This window comes from Ischnura elegans, chromosome 1 (genome assembly GCF_921293095.1).
Source record: "Ischnura elegans chromosome 1, ioIscEleg1.1, whole genome shotgun sequence".
Lineage (NCBI taxonomy): Eukaryota > Metazoa > Arthropoda > Insecta > Odonata > Coenagrionidae > Ischnura > Ischnura elegans.
In genome coordinates, this window is record NC_060246.1 from 99,738,324 (window position 1) to 99,760,533 (window position 22,210).

Below are 22,210 nucleotides of genomic sequence, written 5' to 3' on the forward strand. Positions count from 1 at the left end.
ATGTATAATAGGGTAGTATCAAAAGTAACCCAAACCAGTTACATGAAACCATTCTAGATATCAAGGAGGCAATGCATCATATAGTAGTCTTAAAACTACCTGGCTCAACTCATAGTGGTACTATTTATGCATTCTGGGATTGTACAAGTGATTATTCATACTGTATGGATTTATTTCATTTGGATTTGCGTGAATATATTTATTGGAATAGTTCAGGAAAATTTGTTTAACACATCTGTTGCAGAGCTGAATTTCCCTGGTGAGCATCACTGCAGTTGGAGCCCAGAAAGATAAATGAATGGGTGTACTTCTGACTTCAGTGATACCCACCAGGAGTCTCACTGCAACTGCAATTATGTATTATATAGACACGCCCAGTTTTATGTCTCTAACTTACCATTTCACAAAATCTTGAAATCAGCAAATTGAAGAGAAATAGTCAATTCTCCATTGGTCAGGAAGTCTGGCATGACCCATTGGCGGGCCACCCACCAGCAAATGTGTTAAGCTAAGTAAAATAATTACCACAAGCAGTGGTGGTACATCATCGCAAAATCAAAGTTGATGATTTAGATGATTCAAAGTCACACATATGACATCACAATAGTTGCAGGAATTGTATATTTTCTACAAATACCTCAACAGTGAATGAGGGTACACCTATTTTCTGGTCATAAGAGATACTAGAGCAAAAAAATGTGCACAAATGTGTTTTAATGACCAAGCAGTTGCACATTATGACCTTGACCCAGAACTTCCCTCAGAATTTTTCTATGGTTTTTATATTTGCCTATTATGGTAGCATAGCAATGAACAGACAATGATGGCTATTAATTGCTGAATAAATGATACATGAGGAAAGTCAAGGGAAATGTATCTCTCATATGCATGAAAAACAAATTTTTAAATAAGACAGTATGAACATGCTCTTAACCCTCTCCTTCCTAAACCGTCCGAAACCGGCCGTAAACATTTCCCCGTCATGCACGAAGTTTAAATACCCATTTGCCCCACTGGTAGACCTATTTTTCTCCGTGATGAGGAACTGATGCAGGTTACTTCAATTAACTTACCATAACTTGAAATATATTTAAGTGTTTTGTTTTAAATTTTGTATACGTTTTAAGAATATATTAATTTATTGAAAGAAGTTGGCCTTACCTTATATTGAATTTAATTCCCTCCTTCAACTCCATTTTCTTGGTGATATTGATGATAACATCCTATTTTGCAAAGAGGTAAATTGCATCCGATGCATTTCCACGTAACATCTACCCAGTCTTTGTCAGCCTTTCCTGAGGAATGTTGAAGATGTTCTGCATATTTGTTTGTGTTCTTGACAATGTTGTGAAAAAAATCTTCGCCCCCTAGCATATATTTTAGGAAGGAAAATTCATTGTCACCTATCGCCAAATTATGAATAGGCCCTCTCTATTCTTTGAACTCCGACGGTTCTTCAAAAATCAGGGTGTCCCTCCAAGAGTCATGCACCTGATCATCACCTTTTAAATCACTCGTACTTGGGGTAACGTCATCCTCCAGTTCTACTTCACTTGATCTGTCACTATCACTGTATGCTTCTTCTCCATTCAAACAACTAGAACTATCTGAATCACTCGAAAATTCGCTTCTGTTCACTTCTTCTGCGATAGCATCCTCACTTAACGAAACCATGGTCAGAACTGAGGGGCATTAAGGTTTCTTTTCATTTGAGCTGAGCTTCGCCTCCTCGCCATATGAGATAGGAAAAGTGTGAGAGTGCCTGTGACCACCCACAAACAGAACTGAGGGGGATTAATTTTCTTTTCATTTGAGCTGAGCTTCGCCTCCTTGCCATGTGAGATAGGAAAAGCATGAGCTTGTGTGTGACCACACAGAAAGAAATATCGCCATTAGATGTGACAGTCACTCTAAATAACACAGGACAGGCCTAGGGTTTTCGTATCACACCATTTCAAAACTGGCCCTCCTAAAAATCCCATCATAATGGCTTAAAAAGCTTCTCTCATTATTTCTCAGTTAATGTGCCACGCTGGAACAAAGAACCTTATTGTCTCGGGATTTTAGCTTATGGTGACGACGTTCTGCATCTTCTTAATGAAACGAGAGATAGGAAGGATGCTTGGGCTAGCAAAGATAAACACTCTCCAGATAAAACAGATGCCTATGAAGCTCAAAAGGCTGCCCCAAGTATAGCAGGCCAGGCCGGGTGGATTCGGCCGGTTTATGAAGGAGCGACTTAAATGGTGGCGGCCGGTTTCGGCCGGGTTAGGATGGAGCGGAGAATGAGGCATTTAAACTTCAATAGGGAGAGGGTTAACCTTTACCATGAATATGCCACACTCAAGTCAACTGTTCCAATAAAAAACTCAACTACATGTATCATATCTGAAACTATATACTGAAATAACTTCCTCTGTAAAGAGTTTAAAAATTTTATTGAGTGTACAACAATTTTTTCCACAGTTATTCTTTGTCCTAAGGAAGAAAGACAGTCAAATCACTCCTCTCCACCTGTACCATCACTCACTCACTCCAATTGAAACCTGGATATGTGTGAAGTACTTGGCTGGTGAGTTGTAAAGATAAATTATTTTGTACCAAACTGTACATATGCATGCATTCCGAATGTCTCCATCTCAGGTATGATATGTTGCACTATCAATTGTCAAGCGGAATATGGATTCATAAGTAAACTAAAGTGCATGTCTTCACCCTTTCATGATTCCTAATTCATCCACATTTGAACAATTAACCAAGCTCTTAGTGGAAGGAAATTAAATGTGATTAATAGGCACATAAATCCCCTTTCCCCTAAGTTGGTAAAATAAAGGAAAACTTAAGCATAAGCATATAGTCTAAATTATTTTAATGGATCATTCATGAGCAGGGGCACAGCTAGGAATTAAGGCTAGGGGGGGGTTTTAGGTGCAACTAATACTTACGGGTGTGGGGGTATTGCATACCCACTAGGGTAAGCAGGAGTTTCGGGGACCCTCCTCCAGAAAAATTTAAAGAATAATGGTTCAAAATGGTAAGTTTTACGGCTTTCTGAGGGATATTTGATAAATCCTAACACTACTCTATAAGTAATACTGATCCAAATAAGTAAAATGGATTAAACTTAAAAATTTCTCTGAGCTCTGGGGGGGTTTTGTCCCACTAAACCCTCGCTGCACCACTGTTCATGAGGACATGGCAGCTGTACGTACAGTTACTTGTGATGTGCAAGACAATGAGGGGGACAAACTGAACTGAAAGTACCACAATCACCTAACAGAAGTTTAGAAATACATATTTCGTAAATATCCTGGCAGGCATGATCCCTTTTCATCATGAAAGTTATGTAAGGTAGGTATTGGTGCCAAACAAATGTTTAGAGTTATCAATGGTAGTCGCTCCAGGGGTGAATATATTGGCCAAAGGTGTCAAATTAATATTCTCATTAATTAACTATCAATGTTTAACTGCTGTGCTATGGTAAGAAAAGATAACTCACCAGTGATTATAATGCCAAACAAGAATATTTCAGCATCTAATTGTTTGTCTTCTTGTTATTATTTTTTTTATTTTAATCTTCGATAACATACTTATTTGGTGCATACTGTGTACTTCTTTTGATTACTCAGCATTAGATTCTACTTTTTAAAATCAAAGTTGTTTTTTTTTGTTCTGAGGTAACCTCCCAGATCATTCACCAAATGCAACAACTGACACAGGAGGTTACTTGAGAAAACTTTCAGAATTACTACAGCCACCTGAAAAAAATAAAAGCACCCATTAAGGTTGATTTTTTAAGGGAATTGCATCTATAGATGTTGTAGTGTAGACTATAGTTCCTAGAACAAAAATAGTATGTACCTATGTATGCAAAATAAAGTTCACATATCCAATGGGATAGTGTTCTGAAGCCAATTCTTTTTGATGGTGATGGTGATGGTTGAAACTCATTAGATTTGAAAAAAATTTAGAATTATCGACAGCTGTATAGTAATTTTATAATAATAATATAAAACAATAAGTTTAGTATAGTAATTCAACACAAAATATTTTCCGGTTCATTATTTGAAATTTTGTTGATAATAAATTTCTTTTTTGACAGGTGGCCATGGAACATTCTCAAACCTGATAAATAATGTGGTACATATTATTATGTATTCATATTATCTGATGGCTGCATTGGGACCAGAATATAGTAAATACCTGTGGTGGAAAAAGTACCTGACCACTATTCAGATGGTATGCATAAGTGATTAACATTTTAATAATTTAAACCTCATAACATTTTGATACAAAAAATATTGATTTTAATATTTTTGTAATTGTGTGTTTACCCATTTATGCCGAAGGTTTGAAAAATGCAAATTTTAACCTGATTTTTACATATTATAGATAAAAATACGTATGAAAACAACATCCGAAAGAAAAGTCAATGTATTTCTTGCCAATTATAAATTACGAGGTGTTCCAAAAATGGAACACTAGGCAAATCCACCTTTCCTACCAGGCTCAGCAGTATTACCATATTTCTCTATATAGTGGTCAGCCACACGGCGACGAAATTCAAGAAGATAGATTGGCTTCACATCGTTTATTTTACACTTGCCAAGCATTTTGTAAAGCCACCACAAAGCAGAATAACAGAGGGCTTCCCTATTATTCTCTCATTTCAACATTTTTATTCTCGTACACAGGATACTTAACCCTTTAGCTGCGGGAGCGTCAAAATGTTTCTGCCACTGTGTGCGGGACATGAACGGGGAAGATATTTTTCCGTCGACCCCGGGCGTGCGTCTAGCAGGTAGTGGACCCTCATAATCCGGGACTACCCACCCTACCCCCTGACGACAGACCATGAATACAATTGAGCCCTTTCTAAGAATCATAATTGGAATTAAAATATTTGAACGTTACTTTTTCTAAATTGAATGTAAATGAATTTTTTTCCTCAAATTTGGCCAGCATGATATTTTTATGAGCGATTTGATATCAAACAGTAAAAAAATCCATTGATTTTTAACCATATTCCTCAATATTTCAACCATACTTCAGCCGATTTGAACTTTGGGGAGCATTTGGAACGTATGTTTGGATGCGGTAGGTAAAGATAATGGATAATAAAGGATATAATAGGCATTCTCATGAAGGTGGTCCGATATTACACCAGATGAGGAGCTGTCGAACTGGAAAATCTGACGAGTAAAATCATCAGTTCTGGACCAAGAAGATGATGCGGATTCAATGTCTTCAGCCAAATTGAATGCACCACCATCGCCAGAATCATTTGCATCATCCTCATCCTTCTCATTATCCCTGGTAGACACAGACACATCGGAAAAATTTCCGTCCTCACTCTTACAATCAGAGTCGAATAAAATATTGAGAACTTCATCCACGAGAGAAACCTTTCTCCTTTTTGGCCGAGATGGCAAACTTTCACTATCCATAGTGAAAATAAATGAAGAGATTCACAAAATGTAGTCACTCGAGTAGGTACTTGATTAGGAGCAAACGTACACCACCGAAACTCTGGAAAAACTGAGCAAAGATCAATAGAGCATGTGGAAAAGACGGGATATTCGAAGGGAAACCCATTCGGTGGGAAATCCAGAACGAGATTATAATACTCAAAGGAAAGAAATGTCCTTGGTAATTACGCAGGTGCGACATACCCACCACCGAAAGTATAAGAAAGAATAACCAATGCTTTCAAATAAGTTTCCCCGGCTAATGGACAATGACAAGATTAAAAAATTCCTAGGAAATGTAAGGATTCATAGGAATTGTTTTCTTCGTGAATGTGCCGCGGAGAGCAGAGAGACCTCTCTCTCGAAGAAGGGATAATCTGGGTAGCGCTCCCCGTGGTGAGGGTGCCCAGTCCTCGAAAGACGCCTTTGTGCTCTCTGCCACTAGGTTGGGTCGAGTTCAAGCAACCGCGGAAAGGATGGCAATAAAATCCTAAGGGAAGTCTGCCAGTGGTAAGAAAATCTGGTCAAACGTAGAAAGACGTTTTTCCCGCACTCACCATGCAGAACGTTTAAAAACGTTCCCGCAGCCTAAGGGTTAATCTCATTGGGGCAGCTGCTTCATTGGTACAGAGTGTGACAGTCCCCATATGTCCCATTTAAGCATAATCTACTGTAATAATATGACATGATGGATGAGGTAATTTAAACTAAGATGATGAGAAAAAGATTCATTAGAGACTTTTCAGTACATATTAGCAAATGGGGCAGGGTACTGACACTGCATTCCATTAAAGGTGGCCTTTGATTGTCTTCAACAAGTGCTTAGTTTCTTTGAAGCTTTTCATGATTTATCATCACATTTATGACATTTTTATATCCCTGCACTCACATTTCTTGCTGGAATCACTCTAGCAAGGGTAGTTGAGTATGAGATACACCCTCAGCCTACACTTCAATGTGGGTAATCAAAGCATACATACTTCAGAGTATTGAAAGGTAGGCTCTACATTCCATGGAGGACAGTGGAATATATCAATATATGCATCATAAAAGGTGTCATTTGAATGTAGATGAAGGACAGCACCAGTGGCATAGCAAGGGGGGAGGTCCGGACCCTCCCCCCCAAAATATAAACGCACATTCACTTTGCATCACAAAAGAAAACCAAATATTGAAAAATCATGAATTTATAAAAGATTTCTTTGAAAAATGAAGTTTTTTTTCAATTATTTAAAGTGCTAAAATTAGTCTAATACCCTCTACTTAGTACCTTGTTTTTCAAAAACTTTCCCCCAGGTTTTGGACCCTCCGCCCCGAACAAAATTCCTGGCTATGCCACTGGGTAGCACTGTTCTTACCTTGCAGTATGTGGTGTTTAGGGTATGCATATGCAGAGTGTAACTACCAACCAATTGTCTTGTAAACTTCCTCTCCTCTCTGCCTATCCATTGTGCCTGAGTTTATTTTTATGAAATAATTGCTGCATCATTTATTCATATTACTTATTTATTCTTAAAAATTGATCCATGGAGTTGATGTCTAGATACTAGACTAATTTCAAACTATGTTCGCATCCAGTGACTACCTAACTTCTTATTCACAAGCAATGAACAATACTTATTATTTTGCAGGCCCAGTTTGTGTTAGTGTTTTATCACTCAGCTCAAGTCCTATTCATCAACTGTGGCTATCCACGAATAGTTGCTGCTTTCCTGCTCTTACATTCATCAATATTTTTTGTGCTTTTCCTGGACTTTTATCGTGGAGCCTATGGAGTTAGCTGGTTGAACAAAAAGTTCCTACAGTTACCAGGTTTTAAAAAGGATGTAAAAGAGATGGACAAAGCAGTGATAGAAAAGAAAGGGCACAGCAAGAAGCAATGACGGATGTTCATAAGCACTCACAAGAATGATCCAATCCTTAGGATGTCCAAACAAACTTTTTCTTGTGCTAAGGATTTCTTTAATTGCTCAATGGAAGTTCTTCTGAAGTGCTACACTGTAAAATGTACATCTTAGATAATATACTCTATAGTGTTTACAATTTGTTTTACAAATATCTATTTTACACTGTGCACCATAGGAATTCAATATTTAATATACTATGGTATAATATATATGTAACTGGCTGTCCAAAAAACTTGTTGGTTGACTATGTCTTGTTAAAACATTAGAATGATATTCTCTAGGATTAAATACCATTCCATTTACACTTCCAATAAATGGAGTTCACAGTTGTGAAATCCATTAATATCAGTCATATATTTAGTCTTAGATTATTGCATTTTTTTCTTGCAGCCATAAACTGGAGGATTATTCTTTAACTTTACATCCAATACTTTGGGCTCTATGTTTCCAAATCTGATTCAGCAGAGATGAATGGTGAGCTATTATTCATTTCAAATGCTGAAGTTGGTATGACCAACCACAAGGAATGAGATGTCAAAGTTAGCAAGCAATCCCCCAAAGATACCCAAACTTACCAGGTGGATAATTTGCATAAATCTTTCTTCAAATGCCAACCCATTAAGTTTTAGCTCCATGCCAACATTTGGACTTCCTTGCCATCGTCAATACTTCAGAGAAAAAAGTTCTTCTACCTTTAAAAATATGTAAATGAATAAATTTGCAAGACTTTTCCATGGTATACTAACCAGATAAAAGTTGGCCCATACATGCACACTGCTCTGATTATCTTTACAGTGGCTGTCAAAATATTAATATGTTGCCAACTTTTATCCAGCTAGAATCTGAAACACGTTATGGTACTACACTGTACTTTCCCTTTCATTTGAGTTAATAATATCTTCAGTCAATTTTATGGCAAAAAATCCTCATCTTATCTTTCTCTGGTTCATAATTAGACTTATAGTTGGTGCATTTTTAAAGGAGTAAATATGCCTATTCTTATCATAAAACCAAAAATTATCTCAAAAACCTAACTAAAATTATAAAAATGTAGGTGTACCAATGAAAAGTCCCTTCATTAACTTTTACTGAACCTTTTTTAATGAAAACATAAAGTAATGGCCTGCCACATAATGATAATGATGATAAAATCCTTTGAGCAATATATGGTGCGTACATAGTATATTACTCTTAAGGATCAGCATCTTGGAGGATGAGATCATCTAACAACTTTATAGTTTGATTACTCGCAGTGTTAATTTTAAAATCATTGCATGGATAGGTATTTGACATTGTCTTTGGGTGGAAATTGTTAGTTGTTGAGGAGAACTTTAATGATTCATGATATGTACTGGAAAGCCAACTAAAAATGACATGATGATAATTATTGCCTTGGGTAGTTGAACCATTACTAAACTAAACCAGTAACACTTTGTCACTTATATCTTTAACCTTTTCCCTTCATTAAATGTGGGGCCACTGGCATATTTATTATGTCCCAGTGACCAATGAATGCAGAAAATTTAATTAAGCATCATAAGAATCAATGAAAGGCATTTTAGTCATATATTTTAAATAGTATAATTAATTACCTAATTGTGTTGCATTGAATGAATGTCTACTGCAAAACTGCCTTAAAACTTATATTATATTAATTTATTCATTTCTTTTTCCTTGGATCATTTTTTCAGTTAGTCCAACATGTCATGAAAATACTTGATTGTAAAATTATATCATATGTCCACCCAAAAAAAGACATCACTATGTCTATTTCCACCTCAGCCAGAAAATGTTAAAATGAGTATTTTATCTTGAAGAAAATTTTTATATTTGTGTACCTAGTTGAGTTACCTTACCTCTTCCCAGCTAAGAACCATAAATTTTCTAATAAAATCACAAAATAAAATTAAAATAATTTACCTCATGTACATTTTTATGTATTTCTGAAAAAAATAAAGTAGCATAACATTATATACCTATCTTTCACTATATATCGTTTGGTTTTTTAGCAAATATCATACAAAATGTATATCATGGCAGTGAAAAAAACTGACTGATGTCCTGTATTAACCCTTTTACTGCCACCGAGCCGATATATCGGCCCTCACTGGTTGAGCGAAAACTGCCAGGAGCCAATTTATTGGCCTAAATTATTTCACTTTTTTTGTGATTGTGGCCTTTTCAATGGCTGTAATTTATGTAAACCCCCATAATCTATCTATGGTTATAGGAAGTAAATATATCTTAAGAATTGGGAAAAAAATCTAGACGTATTAAATAAAATTAAGTAGTTAAAAAAATATGTTGTTAATTCCAGAAAATAGCCTTGGCAGTCTTCATACATCCCACCTGAAATGGGCTGGCAGTAAAAGGGTTATGAGTCAGCTCAAAAATACTTCCAGCTTTAAACATATACATACTTTCCCGGCGAATAACTATAGAAAAATCTTCTCGAGATTGCGCGCGGGTTAGATTATTTAAAAGCGCCGACGTTTCGTGCAGTGCAGGCAGGCACTCTTAAATAATCTAACCCGCGCGCAATCCCGAGAAGATTTTTCTATATATACATACTCTTATATTTTCCAAATGCAGACAACATTCTTATCACTTTGCAGTATGCTCGTAAGGTACAGTTGGTATTCTGAGGTGCCAACATTAAAACTTTATTTTTTTATTACTGAATTTGATTACCATTTCATACACTTCTCCATCCCGTCTTGTTCTACTACAGTCACCTGCCACCAATCGGCTGCCAAAAATTTTCATAGCCTGATGATGAGTGCAGCATGATCCATATATCCTTAATATTTGCTGAATGGAATTGCTCTTGTAAGGAAAAGGATGGAAAAGTTATACAGTTGATAAAATATATATATTTATCCAAAAACTAATTTTGATTAACATCCCCAAATATTGCTTATTTCCCTATGAAATTCAGATTGCTCTGCCATCAGGGACACAGGTGATGAATTCAGTAAAATCAAATTTTAATATGAAGAGTATTAAGAACTTATCTTGTGGCGGACTTCATCAGAATCAACTACTTTTATATTCATGACTACAAATTTCAACATTAAAGGAGAGTATTCCATGTCCTCTCCCAAAACTTAATAACCTGCATTATGACTAGGAGACGTTTCACCACTCTGAGATAGAATATCCCCCCTCTATCTCCATAACTGCTCCTCTGAAACTTGATCCTTGATCTGCCAATGCTGCTGCTGTACTTAAAACTCTACTGCTACAACACTAAAGTGGAATAGTATTTTTCATATTACTTTTTATAGAATCCTCAAATTAATTCTGGCATATAAATTATTTACTTTTATGATAATTAATATTCACCTCATCACCAATTTTTTTGTTGAGAAAGTTCATATGTTGTATGAGAATCGCATGGTAGAAAGTCACTCCTCTCGTTTTTTATCTTCCTTCCTGTGGAGCTGGATGAACTTCCTCTCTGTCCCCTATTCACACGCTGACTTCCAGGTAAACTCTATGTTCAGAATATGGAATATTTTCTTATTTGTAGTTATTGACATCACTTTGAGGCGCAGAAAGATAGATAGTAGAGACTTATTCTTCTGCACATAATTACTAGGAGCTATAGGGATTGACTCCACACCATAAGTGCAGCAGGGATTAATTCCAATTAATTTTTTTCATGTTTTAAAGTACAAATTACAGATCATCCATCCTTTTTGGAATTTTCATTGAGGTCTGGATAAATGATTGGCAGACTTCTCTGACAAAAGAAATAATCTACAATTTACAAGTGGCAATGGGGTGTTGCCTACTCCCTTGATTGACAGTCAGCAGCTTGGTGATAGTTCAGTCACAGGAAAAGTGCGGCTCGTTCTGGATCTAATGTCTCCAGATTTTATGTAAAGGTCAGGACGGGCCTCCCATTATAGATAGAGGCGAATAAAATCAAAGTAGGTATGCCTTGGAATGGAAAATAACATAAATGTATAAAATAGTCTTAATAATAAATTAATAATAATAAATATGTAGTATAATATACATTATGTAATGGATACATAATAATATTTGTGATATTGAAAGTTTTGGACCAAATTACGATTCTAAGTTAGTGAAAGTTATTTTTATAATTAGGAAAGAGAATTTCACACATAAAACAATTGTTTCACATAGCGAAATAATGGTCAGTCATGAGGATTTCCCTACCACTTCATATTTTCAAAACAAAAATATACAGCTGCATCAACAAATCATTTAAATATCAATTACATCAAATGATTCTGTGCTTCGATCTATTACTCTTGTGTTTGGCTGATGCAAGTTCCATTCATTTTCGATAATTTTTCGACCGTCGGTTTTCACCTTTTAAATTTCCCGGTAAAATTTCACACATCATTTTAAACTCCGATGTAGTAAACTGATTGAGCGCCAGGTAGCGTGAGGGCCAGCACAGAGCCAGAGCCATCTGACGTCGCGTCGCTACATCTATAACAGTAGTGGCTGTAGTTTGCCCGCAAACCATTTTGAAGAGCCCATTTATCACATTTCCTTGATAATGAACACATAATAATTTTTAAATATTAAACCACCTACCGAAAGACTCCCACGCCAAAGCCAATTTGGCGTGTATTCGACAAGGCGTAGAAATAAGTGGTGCTTTAGTTCTGGCCGCGTAAAATGAGCCTCTGCCCCGCATTATTTATTATAATATATGCATTATTTATTATAATTATTATGTACTATTTTTTACGCATAAATGATCGATTTATGAGTAACACTATAAAAATGTAATTAAATTTAGTTCATTGCATTTCATAATTCTGTTATGTATGATATTAAGTATAAATTGAATGTTTTAGCGGAACATTTATTTTATTTCATGTACATCCTTAGATAAACCTTGTTTTAAAATAATGAAAAATTATTTTTATAGTGTAATTTATGCACTATACGATCGTTTTACCGGTGAAAGTGGAAGTATTACTTATTTCTAATCTAGCCATTTGAAAAAAACGATCCTGAAGGAACAAACTGCAGACAAAAAATGTAAAAGCTGACAAAGTGGCCATAAAAAGCCACAGGCCTTTACGAAGGGGAGGTCTGGGGCGAGAGAAAGCGAGTCGTATTGTATTGAGTTCGTCTGTCGCAAAGGAAACTTTCAGTGGTGTTTAGCTTATTTTGGCTCCATGCGATTACGACGCTGTTAGCTTTTCATCTTCAAATCCTTGTTTTCTCAAAATTTCTTCCTTTCCTACCTTCCCCAAGTAATCAGCTCCAAGGATGGCCGATAATGTTGCTAGCCCCCTTTAACGGCCAAGTAAACAAAAATTATCATATTCTGAGAGAGAAACATTAGTTGTTATTTATCAAATGATAGTTTATATGAATGAAATTTGAAAATAGCTTATTTTTGGGTATGTAAAAATTTTAATCGTTAAGTTACGGATAAAGGGGGAAGGGTGAGGGGGACGGCCGCCCCCTCAATAATTTCTGAACAAAGTGAAAAGAGGGTGGAAGTTTTCATTTTTCCAGTTTAGTAAATATGCTTGAAAATAATCGATGAATATGTGAAAGCATTATTATATCTGCGCATTTGTATTACAGACGAACTATCGCTGCATGCCTCGAAAGATTGCCTCCATTGCAGAAATTAATGAACCACCCATCTCCTCTACCCCAAAATAACAACACAAATCTGTCACTTCGCGCAACAAAAAAGGGCAAAATTGGTATCGACATCTATTGCGATGCGCAAAATTTTTTAACTGCGGCTTATTTATTTTATAAGTGCTTCTTATTGATTCCATTTGTGTTCAGAAAAAATAAGAAAAAAGAAGCCTTTAGAATCCGCATATATTTTTAGCAATTTATTCCTAAAAATTCACCTTTTCAAAAGCAGCAAAATATCTCCCAATTTCGAAAATAACTTTCTCGAGTCTGTTAGTACAAAGCATCGTATCAAGACACCACTACAAATTGATGTTTAAAGTCTAAAGTTTTCCAGCAGCATGCTTATTCTGACCGAAAAGGTCACCACAATATGGCATATTTATGCATATCATGCAATCAGTTATCGATATATTTATTATATTGTGCAAAATTAGCTTTTTTAATTTGGATTATTGAAGCCTTCTAAATGAATATTATAGAAAATGTGCCCAATTTAATTTTAGATTTAATTATTATCATAATAATGCTTAAAAAAACTCAAATGAACAACTTAGCGCAAGGTTGGAGAATCTATCGGTCATTGGTAAATCAGTTTTGTTGAGTGAACTCAGGGATATTGCACCATAACTTAAAACTGTCGGGTCTAATAAACTACTAAAATTTAGCAAATATAAGAGAAGCATTGAAATTACTCTTTCATGGAATTGGATAGATATTCTACTGGATAATGATACGGGAGCGTAGATTGTTGGGGGATCGGGTCAAATTGTCCGAGCACTTCTTTCCACAGACCAAGGAATATCTCTGGAGAAAAGGAAAATATTTGAGCAGCCTGCATATTTAACTAAGACTCATTGAGGCTTGTATTCTCGCCCCAAAAGGTAAAAAAATTAATACCAGTCCCTATAATGCATAGGCTATGCGGTAATTATATTGGCTATGTGGTGATGGGTATATTTACCTTTTGTCCCATATTTTTCACCATGGGATAAAAATATCCAATATTCCGCAATGCGCAATATGCAAGTAATTCCTTCATGGAATTATCAAGTGGTCATATCTATGGATAACATAGATATAGCGAAAGTGATAATGAAAATAAATCATTCGATCCTCTAAATTAGCTAAGGAAATTTCATTTTGTAAATTTGTAGCTTGCATTTCTATTTAATACATATCACGTAATTAACACTTTAAAAATACATTTTTCTCTCATTCTGTTACGTGCCTTATAGATTTCGTAAAAAAGTTGATTTATTTTTCAATGAAAAGTATTTGAGGACCTGTATACTAAAATTTGCAATGCTTCTTTTACATTTTCGCTAAATTTTGTAAACATTTTATGGAACTTGCTTATATATTCACATATCCTTTATACAGAAATGCAATGCATTGAAATTTATACTTCAGTTATTTTTCATCTCATTAAATATTATGATATATATTCACAAAAGATTCTTCAGTCCTGGGTATTGTTTGAACTGAATAGTTCATTCATATTTATTCGCCGTTACACGTCCGTCACGTCCATTATTGTATCATTGGTACGAACCTATTACCCTCATTACCCATTTTATCCCATATTATCCATTTATTATATCACAAGTCCAAACCGATTTACGGTTGAAATTATACAGTAAATCCGAAAATGTGTTCTTACATCATGTCAGGCATCATCATGTTTATTATCTTTGTTTACATTTTCGATGGCAAGGGTATTTCTCTTCTCTAATCAGGCGCAAAACCAAAGCAAGTTAAAAAAAAGTAGTGGATCAAACTCGTTCACATCCGATTGGAAGACGGTCACTCGTCCGTCAAAATCTCTTTTCCTGAAAGCATGCGATACCCCACTCGTTCTCGCCTAATGAAAGGTGAGGAGGAAGGGGTAAGGGTATTTGCGTGACATTCCGACTCGCCGCCATCCGACTTGCTGACCCAAGCGTGTAACTGGGCTTCGTGGATCTTATCTGGCTTCCCTTCCATCGCCTACGCCTCCTGATCAGTCAGATGGGGCCGACGCGAGCCCGGCCCCCAGGGGTGCAGTCGAAGAAAGTCACGAGTGAAGAAAGGCGAGTTTCCACTCCGTCCCCCGCGCCACCTTGCGCTCTCTGCTCCTCAGTACGCCGCTCTCCGTCGCCGGCACCTGCGGCCGCCCGCACCCGACGCATGACGAGGAGCCGTACGACCGAGGTAAGAGCTCACTGAAATATATATATACTTTCGAAGACAATTGTTCGGAGATTCCAAATAATACTCACCACGTTCGTCCGATGACATATGACGGGGTGAGAATCAAAGTGGCGCAAGCAATTTTTTTATAGTTAATCACAGAAATTAGCAAAAGAAAAAATAGGTGAACTAGATATTTAGTAGCGCATTTCATTTTCCACACAATTTCAGCACAGAACAGAGACTCACACATATCTACCATTATCACACATATCTATCTACATTGGCTACCAAGTTCTTGTATATTACTTTTACCACTTTCTGTACCTAATTCTGCTGAGAAAAAAGTCACTCGTACCCCTTGGCTTCTCATTCCCCCATGTATCTTCGCGTCCTCTGCAAGCTACCTCATAGGCATATTTAAGGGGAGGGAACACGAATTCTACCACGTACCGAAACGAGGAAAATGAAAAAAAATGTTATGCTAGTCTCAACTAATTTAATTAATTATGCACTACGGCAAACCTGCCTCATATAGAGATACTCCGCCGAAATTACTATTTTTCGTACGTACTTAAATGTGAAGTGTCATAGGGTATTCTTACTTGAAATGATTTAAAACCTAACATTTGATAGATCTTATTCCCTCCACTGCTACTATCGATCCATCATATTGAAATTGGCGGTTAGGTAATGGCGAGCCCCTAGGCCCCTTCTCCTTGATACGGACTAAACTAGAATGTAGATGTACCACGCAGTGAATTAATTTGTATAAAATTAACAAATGTATGTATAATATAGTTAGGTATTCAGCGGGTGACCACAGCGGGTTGCAGCCGAAAATAAATCCAACAATGACCGCTTAGTTAGATTTTTGATTATTTAGTAAAAATTTAATAATAAATTCAGTTACTCTCCGCGAAATTCAAAATTATGTATACTTTTTGGTATATTTTGGTTAGGAATAAAAAACCTACCCATGGGTGCATTCACTTCTTGCTGGCCTATGAAAGTGTGTGGTGGATATACTCAATTTTGAGGCTCCTTCACCAGCATCACTTTTTCAAAGTTTTGAACTACCATATTATCCATCGCAACGTTGATTTTACGAAACGATCATTCTTCTGCTTCAATATGCATGGAACCTTTGAGAATCTTTCATTAGATTACCGGCAGTAGGTGATTATCCTTTTCTTATTGGCTAACATATAAATATTTAAAAATTCCTCCGTAGTAAATGTATATGGGGGCGTAGCTCAGATGGTAGAGCGCTCGCTTAGCATGCGAGAGGTACCGGGATCGATGCCCGGCGCCTCCAGCTTTTTTTCCTGAGTAAACTGTTTCCTAATTTTTTGAGAATTTAATTGAGCTTAGTTGCAGTAATGTGAAATGGGTCATAAAGGCTGTTGTAGAGTCACGATTTTTTTCTGAAAAAGCTTTGTCTTTCTGTCTAATTTGGTTTTTGAGTAGACATTAAGGTCCAATATGATGGTAATAATTCCTTTTAGTAATTTATTCAGCTGATTATGATCCTCGGTACAACAAATGTTAATTATATGAACTAAAAATGCTCTTAATAAGAAGTTACTTTATCCCTCAAATGTTATCTTTAGTGCATAAATATAATGAAATCATAGGTTTTCTCTTCTTAAAGTAGAAAAATTATAGCACTATCTTACTATGAATGTAAACTTTGAAATGGTATGGATACTACTATATTTATTGTCAACATACCACCCAAACTTAATGATGAGACTGCTTTTTATTCGGACTCCAAATGACTGGTACGTTTAATAATAAGATCTAGATCCTTCATTCGCCGTGCTAAGTACAGCTTTCCTCGCGAAATCACCGTTTTAATTAAGTAGATGTTAAGTACTGTCCACCCGTTTTGGGACGTATTTGAATATATTCTAATTAATAAAATGTAATGCGCAATATTCCTCAGTTTACGTTGTATTTGAATTCTGAATCGGGAAACCATAATCTCTTTATTTTATTTTGTTACAATTGTCCTTTTTCTTTTTAAGCCCAAGGTATGTTTACCATTAATATTACCAGTACAATACCCATTCAAGTTGTTATGTGTAAAATAAAAATTGTCTTATCTTATTTGGTGGTATTTTATTTCTCAAATTCAATTGGAAATGATAGTAATTTTTATAATCCCGCTAGATGAACACGACCCGGGTTTCAACGATTTATCGTCATCATCAGGCTCTTGCGGTTGCTTTACACTCTTAAATGCATGTTTGGGGTTGGTGGAAGGAAATAATGGTGAAATGTGGAGGGAAGTCATAGGTGATGTTAAAGGCATTGGGGATTGGTAATTAGTGGAGTTGATAATGGGGAGTAGGATGGGTTAAGGAAGCTGCTGCATTTAGGATACGTGATGAGGCGAGAAACTCATGTATCGACTCGCTTTTGCTCGCTGGAGGAGGCTCTGCCCCCCCAGACTGCCCCTAAAAAGGGTTGCGGTCTGTTATGGTTATATACCTTTTGTCTGCCATTTGTTACTTGAGGATCGTTTACTTTTCAGTTGGCTAGATTAGATATTAAAACAATATTTCGAAATTGAATGCTATAAGTAGGTAATTACAATTTGTCTTGGGGCATTGTAATTAATCACTCCACAAGTACGTCCCTCAACGTCAGTGTCATGATTTTTACATCCTTTATCATGCTTGGGGCTTTGTATGAGAACAAATGGGTATCAAGTCGTCAATATCCCTATGAGTGTGTATATTATCCAAGGTTGATGTCCACCTCTTTGTTGGCTTCCATTTCAAATCCATTTAAGGTATTTTAGCCTTTTTATTTGTTTTCAGGCCCTGTGAACGGAACGCTTGGCCCTCAATCTAAGCCTTCTCCGCTAAGAATCAAATAGGCATAAGCCATGTGGACTGAGAGATTTACTGGCATAAGGTTTTCCCGATGACCTTTGCGTACCCGTTAACGCCTAGCGGTACCATATGGTACCAGCCGGTAGCGCAATGCTAAACGTAACTTTTTTGTCACTTATTGTACTTTATTTGGGTTTTTGAGAGCTTAAATATATTAAGAATGTTTTTATTTACATTTTACCGAAAAGTTTGCTTTTTTGTTTGCTGTTTGAAAACGACTCCCAGTAAAAGGCACTATTGTGAGGCAGCACTAAACGCCAGAAATAATCTTGTTTATTACACAATAAGACGTAACAGATTTCTACAACTTCGTAGGTTTATTCATTGCGGTGATTACACCGCTATGGATAAATCAGATAAGATGTGGGAAATGCGTCCTTTTATGGGCATGGCAAAAGAAAGATTCGGCAAATATTTCAGAGAAAAGCAGTCCTTGAGTTTCAATGAGTTGATAATGTTCTCTTTTGGAAGACATAGCTGTTAGCAATTATGCGGGGGAGGCTAATAAAGTTTGGCTAGAAAGTGTGGTGCATCAATAACTCAGGTAGCTACTTCGTAAATCTCAGGAGTGTGAAAGCCTACGAAAAAGGAATTGGGAAAGATGGTGTGGGGGGCGACAAAATGGTCGTGGCCCATTTTTACTTGGATTCTGGATGCAATGATGCCCAACGCATGGATGACGATGCGGAAATCCTGAAAAAAATATAACAGCTTGAGTTCCGATGGCCAGTGGTATAATCACAGCTGGATACAAGGATCCCCTAAAATATCAAGGACGTGCTCAATTTACCAAAGTGCGACTGGAATGGGATTCTTGGCTAAAGAAATAGGTTTGTAATTGATTCATGTTTCATGATTCAAGATCGCATTCAACTGACAGCGGCCTATCTTCTTTCCAGTGCCCCTGATAGGTTCGACGGGCACAACCAACAAATAAAATCCAGGCCCAAACGGGGACGGTGTGATACTGAAAACTGAAGCAGTAGAATAAGAACAGAATGCTTGAATTACAATGCAGTGACTGCTTTGTTCATTTCCATGTGCGGCAACGACTGAGTGAAACGCTAAAATCATGTTATTATTGATTTCTACGCCAATTATACATAATTTCTATTTTATATACAATAATATTATATAATTAATTGAATATTATCGATATTTGAGCGTAATTTTGGATGAAAATGAATTTATTTTGCAGAAAATAATAAATATTTAATGTTTTTGGCTTAAAAATGTGGTTTCCGAAAAGTTTTTCAAATTTCGATTTTTTGACCCCTTAAACGCCTAGCGGTACCATATGGTACCAGGCTGTATCTCGGTAACTATTAGAGATAAAAGAATAAAATTTGCACTGAATGACTCAGAATTTCATTCGTATTAAAACATATGATTACCACAAAAATCGCAGAAACTTTTTAATTCAGGCGTTACCGGGTTAAGTGAATTCCAATCGTTCAGAAATTTTCATTTGCGCTATAAGATGATAAAAAATGAAACAAGCACGTACAACAAAAACTAATAATTCACCATCATCTAAGAGCGAAACAGGATTTCAGCTGTTCATTGACTTTTTTGCTGTTCATGGTGTATTGTATGTTACTTGGGTGTGACCCATGATGATCAGATTTCTCCGACGTTTCGTCACCTCTGCTGACCTGCTCTATACATACTGTCCCACAGGTCGTGTGTCATTTTTGACCTCCAATTTTAGTAACTTCGTCTTGAGCAATATTCATGAAAATTGGCATACTTATGGGGAGAGGTCCTAAGTTTTGTTTACTATAAGCACAAGTTCACAATTTTGACCTTTTGGCCTCACAATTTATAGGGACGTGATGTCCTCGTCATCAGTGAGGGGTGATAAAATCATTCAAACATTCATTCGGTGAGGTAAGTTGTAATTAACGTCGTGAAATTTACACCTAGGTATCCCACCATCAAGAGAACTGAAAGTCTGGATAACAGGTTTTCTCAGCATTATTTTTGAGCGGCGAGTTGACAGAAATTATTTCATATTTCACTCATGACAAAAAATGCAAATTACCAATATTTATAGATAAATCGTGCATATAAAATTTCTATGGGAATTGTGATCAGCTTGAGAGTAGCTCGGCTCGAGTACACATCATCGTCTGCCACCAAAAAAAAATTGGCTCATGGGTAGAATTTATTGCTATTCCTTAACATGGGAGGTTTAGATGAAACATTTTGGGAATCACCCTTGAATTTACAACAAGGCTTAGTCAATTACATCTTTAGCACAGATCTCTTCCTTCCCATTCCCTGCATGCTTTCCTTATGTTCTTCACCCAAACACGATTTTTGATATCCCGTCTCCGCATACTTACTACTTGCTCTACTCCAACCCTCTGATTCCTTCAAACCTCCTCCAAAAGTTTCCTTTCCTCGCCCATCATGCCCAGTCGACACTTCGTCGTCCCTCTTCCTCTCCGTCCACTTCACCATTTACTTCCATCCTTCTCCATGCTCGCATCTTGAGCGCTTTCTCCTCTAGATAAATGAGCCAGAGTGCTTTTTTATTTAAAAATCTGTGCTATAACTTTAAATACTTCTCAGGACAGTGGCTGCCTAGTATTTTCTGATAAGAAATTAGTGGAACCCTACCTCTAAGAGGTTTTGTACTACTCGAAGTATCACGGTGTGGAGATCACGGGTTGAACAGTGTTTTAAAATCAACCTCGCCATATGAGGAGGAACTTCCCTACCCTTGTTGTGACTGCTTTGTTGATACCGAACCGAAATTCAGAACGTGCACATACACTTTATCAAGAGAAAGTTTTTTGTCTGCGCACTGAAGAAGTGATTGCAATTCAAAGCGCTTTACCTCTGTACCATACACAGTGAAATCAGGATCACCATACCCGCTAAATATAAGAGCAGTGTGTTTACATTGGCTTTCCCTAAATATTTCCTGACAAAATATGAAGGCAGGCTGAAGCCCCTCAAGTCTGGCCAAGTGTCTGAATCCAATATTCTTCCCGCCCTTCCATTGCCCAATTCAAGTTTACGCATGCCTGCGCAAATAATTCAGGCATCAGATTTCATGTGTCGGATTCATCGGGTGACAGATGGTATCCCTTTCTCCTATTATCATGAAAACCTAGTTTCTTTATTTCATTTATGCTTGAAAGTTCTATTCATTAACCTTCTGGATATGTGTCGTTTAAATTACTGGACTCAAATTGGAAATCAAGGAAGAAGTTGTAAGTTATTTATGTACGGGTATGTAAACACCCTCTGGCAATGGGATAGCCAAGAACTTCGTTCGAGGGGGTCCACAACTAGGGGGGGAAATATTTGAAAAACAAGGTACTAAGTAGAGGGTTTTAAACTAATTTCAACACTTTTCATATTCGAAAAAACTTCATTTTTCAAATGGATATTTTGTAAATTCAAGATTTTTCAACCTTTTGTTATCTCTTTTAAAGGAAAGTAATTGAGTTTTATAAGTCGGGGGGGTTCCGGAGCCCCCAGACCTCCCTCCTTGCTACGCCACTGCCCTGTTGAAACTGTGGAGAGAAAGCGATCGATCAATCGAGATAATAAGTCGCTTACATCAGAGTCGTGAAAGATTACCAGGAATTTCATTGTATCAATACGTTATTTCGTAAACGGAAGAGCCAGGATGATAAATTGTGGGCTGCTGCACTTATTGTGATAATGAAGGATTCATGGGTTTCTTACCGGGCACTACTGTCTGTGGTCACCAAGTTATCGATGGCGTAATCTTCCATCGTCTTCGGAGTGATGTCAGAGTTTGCTAATGTCATCGACCCTGTTGGTAAACTACGGTAAAATGGAAAGGTTGGTGACCAGTAGTGGTCACTGACCACTAACACACAAACGGTTGTAAGCCCGTGAAAGCTCCATTGGAAGAGCCAGAGTTTCAACTTTAAATCAATCTATATGGTGCTACGAAAGGATATTTAGTATAATAATGAACTTCAAACTTCCGAAAACCATGATTACGTAATTAATAGGTAAGAAAAACATTATATCCCGATCTGCTGCATAAATTATAGTTTTGTTAAAAATTTATTTTCCACAAAAAAGAATTTCTGTCCTTATACACAAACATTTTCAAATTTTC

At 36.6% G+C, this 22,210-nt stretch overlaps 2 protein-coding genes and 1 non-coding gene across 4 annotated transcripts in view; all 3 read left to right on the forward strand.

The window, feature by feature from the left end:
• The window catches only part of LOC124167152 (elongation of very long chain fatty acids protein AAEL008004-like), a 205,093-nt gene extending 195,980 nt beyond the window's left edge, over nt 1–9,113 (forward strand). For both annotated transcript variants that reach the window (XM_046544966.1, XM_046544961.1), the window contains exons 7-9: nt 2,467–2,572; nt 4,103–4,239; nt 7,100–9,113. In XM_046544966.1, the coding sequence (XP_046400922.1) occupies nt 2,467–2,572; nt 4,103–4,239; nt 7,100–7,351 (495 nt within the window). In that variant the 3' untranslated portion in view covers nt 7,352–9,113. The remainder of the gene's footprint in view (nt 1–2,466; nt 2,573–4,102; nt 4,240–7,099) is intronic.
• Nucleotides 9,114–15,086: 5,973 nt separating this feature from the next.
• Nucleotides 15,087–22,210, forward strand: part of LOC124167164 — an 81,225-nt gene continuing 74,101 nt past the window's right edge. The window contains exon 1 of the mRNA XM_046544985.1: nt 15,087–15,217. Within this exon, the coding sequence (XP_046400941.1) occupies nt 15,194–15,217 (24 nt within the window). The 5' untranslated portion in view covers nt 15,087–15,193. The remainder of the gene's footprint in view (nt 15,218–22,210) is intronic.
• Nucleotides 16,442–16,514, forward strand: Trnaa-agc. Its single transcript has one exon. It is a non-coding gene; the product is annotated as a tRNA-Ala (tRNA).